This window comes from Psammomys obesus, unplaced genomic scaffold (genome assembly GCF_907164565.1).
Source record: "Psammomys obesus unplaced genomic scaffold, mPsaObe1.curated_primary_1811, whole genome shotgun sequence".
NCBI classification, from domain to species: domain Eukaryota; kingdom Metazoa; phylum Chordata; class Mammalia; order Rodentia; family Muridae; genus Psammomys; species Psammomys obesus.
In genome coordinates, this window is record NW_026593947.1 from 1,908,349 (window position 1) to 1,917,498 (window position 9,150).

The following is a 9,150-nucleotide window of genomic DNA, read 5'->3' on the forward strand; positions in this document are numbered from 1 at the left end:
GTGGCTGGAGGTTGGGATGGTGGTGAGTGCGCGGGGCGCTGGTGTGGATGGAGGTTGGGACGGTGGTGAGTGCGCGCGGCGCTGGTGTGGCTGGGGGCTGGGACGGTGGTGAGTGCGCGCGGCGCTGGTGTGGCTGGAGGTTGGGACGGTGGTGAGTGCGCGGCGTGGCTGAGAGTGTGCCTGTGTTTGCAGACTGACCCCCGAAGACGGCGTGGAGGATGCGGCCGCCGACTACCTGGTGGGACAGGTCGCCGACAGCCTGCGGGGCGCCCAGCACCCTCCTGGAGGCGGGACGGGGCGGCTGGCCGCTCTCTTCTGCACCGCGGAGTCCCGGGCTCCGCCAGTGTTTGTGCCTGTGCCCCGGGTGAGTCGCCGGGCTGCGTCCTGACTGTCCCTCAGAGCTGGGTTTGGGCGGTAACTCGACTGACAGCAATGGGTGTCTGGCCCTTGAGCTGGGCGAGCGCTTCGCCCTCAGCCCTGTTGATTGACAGGGTCTCCTGTAGCCCCTGTAGGTCTCAGATTTTGTTATGCACCGGAGAGTGATCCTGAACTCGTGAGCCTCCTCCAGCCTCTAGAGTGCTGAGATCACAGGGTTGCCCCATCATATCTGACTTTACTTTTTATTTCGAGACAGGGTCTCACTAGTTGCCCAGGCTGACCTCCAGCACACACGGTAGCCCACATGCTATACTCCTGCCTCAGCTTTCCACTGAATAGCTGGTGTTACAGGCTTGTGTGACCAAGCCCATCAAAGTTGGTTTTGTGACTAATGTCGGCAGTACTCTGCTTCTCTCTATAACCAGCGAGAGAGAAGTGTCAGCGTCGAAAGACGTCACAGCGTTAGAGACAGGCTCTTTACTCTGTGGTCCTAGTTGGCCTGGCACAGCTCCTTCCCGCTCTACAGCCTGAACGCTGGAATCTCAGGCGTGTCCCACAGCACACAGGCTTAGGGTCAGAAGTTTTCAAAGTTGGAGGTATTGAGTATGACTTCAAAATTTCAAAAGGAAACACCAAAAAAAAGAAAACCCGATGCTGAAGAAGAAAGTACGCCTCATATTAAAAAGCCAGTTTCGCAAGAACGTGCCAACAAAGTAAAAGTGAAGAAACTCTCTGATGCAGACAAGAGGCTGGCAAACAGGTTGGTGAAATTCTCCTTTTTGCTGTGTTAAATACATCACGATTTTTTTCATGTCTTTTTAATTGTTCTCTCACTGCATAGTTCTGAAATTAAAAAGATACATTATCTAAAGTCTCATAGTATACAGAATTAAAAGTGTAGGAAAATCATTTATCCAAAGTGAGCAGTTACTGCTGAATCAGCCTTGTGGGTCTTCACTTCCATTGTCCAGCCATGTTAGGTCTCACTCCCATCACTGTGCCCTGCAGGTTGGAAGCAGCCCCTCGGTTTATGCCATCAGCGTTTTAGCATCTCTGTCAACATGTATTCACACATCAGTCTATCACATATGAATTTGGTTTCCCTAGAAACCAGATTTTCCTCATTAACTTAAACGTTTTTATAGACTATTTGAGTTAGTATCCAAATAGCTACACGATTACTGCTTTTCCGGTTACCATTCCTCACTCATTTTTGGGAGGTGGGGTAGGGCAGCGGTTTCTTACGTCCCAGGTGGGCCTTGAACTCACTATTTAACCTAAGCTGTACTTGAGCTTCTGACCCTCCTACTGCCATTTCCCAGGTTCTGGATTACAGCCACTTGACACAAAGGCTTGGCTCTTAATTCCTTCCCACTCCTTCAACCCTATATTCTTTTCCCATCCCCCCCCCCCCCCCCCTTTTTTTTTATGATTGTCTTATGTATGTGTGTCGGTTCACCCATGCCATGGTGGCATTTGGAAGTCAGAGACCAAAGCACAGGAGTCCACTCTCTGTCTTCCTATCTGGGTCACCAGCCAAGTGAAAGATGCCTTTACCTGCCTAGCCTTTGCACTAATCCCCCACCTACCCTTACAAGTATGTTAGTAGTACTTTTATAAATGTGTCAGTTTCTCTCTTACCCAAGCTAGCACCCAAATAGTTGAGACTGGACCATTATATATTTGTTTAATAAGTGTTATGGCACAGTGCTGGATTAGTAATAGATTGCTCTATTCTAATCCTCTAAGCTAATGTGGCTCCTTTGCCAAAATCCCTGAGATAATTGTGTTTTATGGCTTTCTCTGCCCAGCTGTTCTCTCCTGATGTCTTCTGTGGCTCAATTCCCTACTTCCTCCCTTTCTCTTTTTCTACCCTGGCTGGCAGGAAGTCCAGTGCTAGTCTCTCTCCTGCTCATTGATTACATATTAAGCTGCTTTATTGACATAACAGGGAATAATTGGGGAGCAGTGTTTAGACGGGGCATTCTCAGAACAAGGATTGCAGCCAGAAAAGGGGGGCACAGAAATCAGCATTTGAATTTTACACAGAACGCAATAACATTGTGTCTGCACACATATTCTGAGGACCCCTTGCTGCTAACACTTGGTAGCTACTGCCTCAGTGTTAGCTTCCCAGTGACCTTTTCATTCTCTTCTTTTCTCTCTGAATTCAGATGAACACCTCTCTTTAGATTGCTCTGAGGAAACTGTTCTTGTCAGCTATCTTGCAGTTGTTTTTTGTGGGCTCTGCCATGTGTGTCTGCCTTGACCTCTAGACCTGGTCAGTCTTCTGCCTGGCAGCATCTGTACCTGCTTATTCTTGTTCACCGTAAGCTAATGCTTCAGGAGGCTGGCGTTGTAGCTCTGTTGGAGTGCTTGCCTAAGCCGAGTGATGACGCACACCCGTGGTCCCAGCACTTGGGAGGTGGAAGCACTACGAGCAGAATTAAGAGTTTTCTTACCCTGTATAGTGAGTTGGAAGCCGCTGAGCCTGCATGAGACCCTTCCATAAAACAAAAGCCAAAAAGCCAAACAGGAATGCTTCAAACTGAAGTCCTCCTGCATACTTCTCTTTTCGTTAGTTGCCTCAGCTAGTGGCTTGGGAGTTATCTTGTGATCTCCCCTCACCATTCATTGCTCCTCAGTTGTTAAAGCCTGAAGCTGCTGCCTTTTTTTTTTTCCTCATTCTTCTTTCTCTTTTTTTAAATGGAAAGACAAAGTCTTACTATGCTTTGCGAACAGTCCATTATTCCTGAGCTTCAGATCCTCTACCATCATGTCTCAAGTCACTGAGTCACTGTTTTTCAGTTCTCTTTTGTGTCTCCTTTCTATCTCCATCCTTGCTGTAGCTGGCATTTTCTTGTGTTGTGACAATATCTTTCTTGTTCACACTTATACACCTTCTTTCCTTACTGTTTTCTCCATTGCATGATTTCTTGGGCCGGCCTGTCTGTGTGTCTGTCTGCCTGGCTGCTCGCCTGCCTCCCTCCCTTTCTGTGGACATTGAGCAAACAAAAACACATGCTAGGCGAAGTGCTTTCCTCAGCTCTGCCCCGGCTCACATTAAGTTTTGAAGGGCGGCCTTTCTCTGGGGTCTAGGCTCCGGTGCCAGGTATGTCATTCACTCAAGTGATCTTTTTAGGTCTTAGTCTTTAAAATATTTAAACATTTTAGAATTTAGGTAGGTTCCTAGCATCCAAAGGAGAAAGTCAAGTGCTTTTGTGTAACAAGTTCTTCTCAAGCGGACCCCACCATCCCTTATTTTTCTTGCCACATTGTTCACATCGAAGTGAACAAAACATTACCCTCGAGCTGGAGTTTTTGACTTGATGGAAGAGCAATAGTAGCTGTATTTATTAAACACTATGCCAAGCACTTTTTTTTTTTTTTTTTTGAGAAGCCTTTCTGGGTTTTGTGTTTCTTTTACAGTACGCTGTTTTAGCTGTTGCCACATGATCGTTTTCTGCCACTTTAGTGCACTGCTGAAAGGCTTGAAGGAGGACAGTGGGAAGCAGGAGTCCTGGCATAGGGGCTGGGTGCAGTGGTGCTCACCAGAATCCCAGCATTGGGAGGCTGAGGCAGGCAGATCTCTGTGAGTTCAAGGCCTGCCTGGTGTACAATGTGTGTCCAGGACAGCCAAGGCTACACGGAGAAACCCTGTCTCAAATAACCAAACAAAAAGGTCCCTGTCTAGTTCTCTTGTCAGTGTGGCGTCAGACCTTACTGTCCCTGCGCATCAGCACCAGCTGCTGTATTTACCATTTCAGAGCTTACTGAAGGGGTGGCATGTGCACAAGACACCCTCACCACCAAGTTCTCAGCCCATAGTAGGTTTACTTCCCCAGAGGGACAAAGGGCAGGGAATACGACAAAGACATTTCAGGATAACAGGGAGAAGGGGGAAGGAGGGATATTTAGCCCTGGGGAGGGGGTTAGGGAGTGGGAGTGGGGTTTAGGACTACCACAACAAAGAACTACCTCTAGATAAAGAGACAGAGTGGCCCATTAGCAAATGGTGTGAAAACTGTTAGGATGGGTGTTTAGTTTTGATTGGGCATGCTAATTAGCACAGCCAAAGGGAGCTTTTGATTGCTGGACCTCAGCCTCAGAAGAAAGCAGTGGTCAAATAAGGGAACAGACATTGGTCGAATACAGTCTAACGAGTTTCAGCAAAACAAAGGAGATGGGGGAAGCATGCTCCTGTCAGAGCCACTTACTGCTGGCCAGAGTCCCTTTACTTGAGTTAGCAGTCCTTCAACTAGACAGAACTCTTAGGAGCAGGAGCGCTGGTTTTCCCAGTTGACCAGATCCTGTATCACAGTGTTTGGTAGCATATAAACCTCTCTGTATACGCAGAGAATGATGTGTCTAGGACGTAGGGCAGAAAATGGGAACAATTGCCTTGAGACTTACATGAGAACCTTGAGACTTTTCTTTAGAACTTTTGTGCTGCTGCTGCCGCCGCCTGGTTTTTAGTGTCATCAGGTATTAGACTTTTCTTAAACTCCTGAGTATCGACTTTGCTTTCTAAAGGTACCAGTCACCTTTGTAAGCTAGTGCTGCTTTGACGCTTGTAGATTTCTGAGGCTAAGTTCAGTTTTGGGAAGCAGAAGCAAGCACAGGTGTCTGCAGTGCAGAGGCAGGGCCAGCTTTGTCAAGTGCCGGGATTCTTGTTGGTGATCTTGGTTTTGACTCCTTCTCTTTGGCTCCTTAAAAACTAGGGAAAGTGCGCTGGCAAGTGCTGACTTAGAAGAGGAGCTTCACCAGGGGCAAGGGCAGAAAAGGAGACGGCCTCAGGGGAGAGAGGCAGGTGGAGGAGCGCCCGGTGTCGCCCTCAGCCTTGATGGGGGCCAGAGAACGAGAATCCCGCTCAACCCGGAAGAAGAGCGCTTAAAAAACGAGAGGACGGTGTTTGTTGGCAATTTGCCTGTCACGTGTAATAAGAAGGTGAGTGGGGGGCTAGAACAGACGTAGAGAAGCTCTTGACCATGCCGACTGTTAGTGAGCTCCTGGTCACTAACGCATTGTAGCTGAGTTGTGGGTTCTGGTTCTCTTTGGCAGGTCACAGGCTTAATCTGGCCTGTGTGTGTGGTGCTGGGGCTTAGCTCCCAGACCTAATTCAGGCTTCCAAACGTCATGTTTGATTTTTGTTTGTTTTGTTTGTTTTTTTGAGACAGGGTTTCACTGTGTAGACTTGGCTCTCCTGGAACTCAACTCTATAGATCAGACTGGCCTCAAACTTAGATGCCTGGCTGCCTCTGTCTCCCAAGTGCTGGGATTAAAGGCCTGTACCACCACTGCCCAGCCTGAAGCTCATGCTTAACGTGGCAGTGGGCTGTTCCTGTTTGTTTGTTTGTTTGTTTTTTCACTTGAGCATCTTTCCTGTTACTGCTCCTGGAATATAGACTATATTTCTCTCTCCTTCACTGCTGTTCCGTAGGCATGAGACGGTGCCCAGCACTTAGAAGGGCTCAGATAGTACTTGCTTTGTGGAAGAGCGAGCACTGAAATGCCTTCTGTTCTTCAGGGCTCACAGAGCCTACTGTCTGCCTTCCATGTGCGTGTGTTTGGTAGTCTGTGCAGTCCTCAGGCCCCAATCCTGCTCATCTCTGAAATGATGAGACCACATTCTCCTTTCCTAAAAACAAAGCAGCTAGAATCTAACACTGACTTTTATTCTGTCCCCTAGTTTTGATTTGTAAAGATACTGTGTACTATCCTTTTAAAAAATCTACTTCTTAGGTTTCTTTTATGTGCATGAATATTTTGCCTGCATGTATGTGTGTACTGCATGTGTGCCTGGTATCTGTGGAGTCAGAAGAAGGCATCAGGTCTCCTGGAAGCTGAGTAATGGATGATTATGAGCTACCATTTATGTGCTGAGTCCTCTGCAGTAGTAAAAAGTGCTCTTAGCTGCTGAGCCGTCTCTCCAGCCCTCCTTTTTGTTTTTGAGAAAGGATCTCACTATGTCTCTACTCTAACTCATTGCCATCCTCTGCATCCACAAGTGCTAGGGTGAGAGGCCGTGTGTGGGTTTCTATATGCATGCCCTGTTAGCCTTGGGAGCTCAGTCCGCCTGCCTCAGCCTCCTGCACACAGCTGGTGGGGATCGAGCGTCCTTTTAGATCGCAAGGGCTCAGAGGAGAGGGGGATGATATTATATTGCTCTGCAAAAATATTCCTACAGTAAATGGCTTTTGAATTAGAATTAGTTACAGAAAATATTGTTCTACCTGTAAAAACAGGTATTTTCTTCACATGTTGAAATAGTCCAAGAATCGTGTCTAGAAAATGTCTAACTAGGATTCTCATCACACTGGTGGTCTCAGTCGGACACTGGAGAATTTCCCTGTGGAACAGCATCCTTAAAGGCACTCACTGTGGTTCAAGCCAGTGTGAAAAAGATCAGAGAATGTGCGCAAGTTGCAAGTCTAACCTCAGTGTAAGTGTCTCATGGATCATGGACGTTGAAACCACAGCTAGCATGTACGTCATGCCGGGCGCTGTTGTGAGCCTGAGCCGTGCTTTCTTCCTCCCGCGTTTCTGTAGACTCTGTTCATCCAGCTGAGTAGCCACCTGCTTTTCTGTTGTTTGGTTTTTAGTCAGTCGATGTAACACTTCATCTTCTTGCCTCCACTTAGGGTTTGTGGTGCTGGGGTAACGATGTGGGCCGCTATCCCTGCTTCTTCCCGCTGACACAGACGTTCAGGACGTTAGCTAACATGCAGGTGTCTGTTGTTTATTTTAGAAGCTGAAGTCATTTTTTAAAGAGTATGGACAAGTAGAATCCGTGCGATTTCGTTCAGTGGTAAGTGTCCTCTCCCCTGAACACCTCATAATGTCGCTGTGCTTTCTCTGTAAACCAAACCTCCTGGCATCGGTGCCAGTGTCCATGGCTGTGCTGCACTGGGCAGGTAGCAGCTGCATGTGTTCTCACAGTTCGGTGACACCTGCTACCCCGGCTGGCTCTGGGGTGGAGTGGGCAGAGGACTGCTCCTTGCCAGGCCTCAGGCAGCACAGTGCCAAGTGCGGCTGAGTGGCTGCTGCAGGCAGAGCTTGGGCACGTGGAGAAGTGGTTGGTATCTCACCTCACTCTCAGCCGGTCATGCTGATGTTTTCAGAGGGTGAAGGCCCAGTAAAGTGTGTTTTACTGGTTTCTTTCCACTTGAGGCAGAATCTCACTGTGTAGCACCAGCTCTCCTGGATCTCACTAAATAGACCAGGTTGGTCTAGAACTCACAGAAATCCATCTCTGCTTCTGCCTTCTGAGTGCTGGGACTAAAGTGTGTGCCATTGCACCCAGCAGGATGCTTTTTAAAAAGTATTTTCAGTGTAACTAGCATGTACAGGTAGTGCTTTCCTTGTTTCTTCTTTCTTTTTTTCCCCGAGACAAGATTTCTCTGTGTAACCTTGGCTGTCCTGGAACTCACTCTGTAGACCAGGCTGGCCTCGAACTTACAGAGCCCCACCTGCCTCTGCCTCCCAAGTGCTGAGATTACAGGCGTATCCCAGCATGTCCAGCTTGCTTCCCTTATTTCTAATTGCTCTTGCATGAATCTGTAAGGACTCTGAGGGCTGAGAGCGTGGGTGAGCAGTGGAGGGCTTGCCTAGTGTTTGCGGTTTCCCAGTCTCCACACCAGGGTGTGAGCCGGGTGGCTCTGTTGTTACTGATGCTGCCTGTGTGTCCTGGGATGCCCTGCCACTTTCCTTGGTGACACACCAGCTCCTGCAGACTCTGCATCCAACAAAGGCTTCTGGAAGTTGCCAAGTGCCCATGTAAACACTGACTGCTGCTCTAAAAAGAGACATTTTCTGAGAGTGTTTCTGTCGGTGTGCTTTTTCTGTTCCCTGCTATTGCCTCCTAGTTCATCTGCCCTCCTGAGCCCCATTTCCAATATGAAGTTCTCACCTGACCACTAAGTGGGGTGTTTGGCCCACACCATAGTTGCAGGATGTGGCATTGCCTTTATTTAAGTCCTTGTGGCACCTGGCCTGTTACTATCTCTGCTTTCACAGGCGGGCTTTTCCTAATTGAGTAACTTCTTTGTTTTCTCCTTGGCTTGTGACTATTCATGGTTTCTTTTAAATTTGTGTTATTGAGAATCTCTTAAGATTTACTTTTGTGTGTATGGGCGGGAGTTTCCCTGTGATTATGTCACACTCATGCAGTGCTTCTGGAGGCCTGAAGGGGGCATCAGGTTCCCTGGAACTGACTGGGTTCTAGACCACTGTGGGAGACCGACCTGGGTCCTCTGGAAAAGCAGCCAGAGTTCATCACTGCGCAGCCACCTCTCCCGTCAATCTTGCTTCCTCTTGTTAAAAGAGCTGGCTGTGCCGGGTCCTCCCATTTATACTGCACCCCAGGGGATGCAGGTTGCAGGGGCCCGTGGCTCTTCAGCCTCATCTTTCAGCACAGCACTTATGCCCTGAGCTGAAGCTGCTTGTCTTGTTGGCCTGTGAGACCCTTCCCACAGCTGCTCCTTTGTCGCTTTCTTTTCACTGTGTTGCTAGTGTGGCGTGCCAGTGCTTCTGCTGGAGCGTGTTTCTCAGGATCAAGCTCATCCTCAGCCACATACAGAGTCCATGGCTAGCCTGGCTAAAACAAACACATAAGGCTGGCGAGGTGGCGCACACTTGTAATTCCAGCACTCACAGCGGCAGCTTTATCTCTGCGAGTTTGAGGCCATCCTGGGTCCAGGACAGCCAGGTTACACAGAGAAACCCTGTCTCGAAAAACTAAAAAAAAAAAAAAAAAAAAAAAAAAAAAAACAA

The 9,150-nt window shown here is 48.3% G+C and overlaps 1 protein-coding gene across 1 annotated transcript in view; it reads left to right on the forward strand.

Annotated features, from left to right (window-relative positions):
* Rbm34 (RNA binding motif protein 34) overlaps nt 1-9,150 on the forward strand; it is a 19,680-nt gene that overhangs the window by 136 nt on the left and 10,394 nt on the right. The window contains exons 2-5 of the mRNA XM_055617576.1: nt 193-364; nt 1,005-1,138; nt 5,100-5,325; nt 7,127-7,186. Of these exons, the coding sequence (XP_055473551.1) occupies nt 193-364; nt 1,005-1,138; nt 5,100-5,325; nt 7,127-7,186 (592 nt within the window). The remainder of the gene's footprint in view (nt 1-192; nt 365-1,004; nt 1,139-5,099; nt 5,326-7,126; nt 7,187-9,150) is intronic.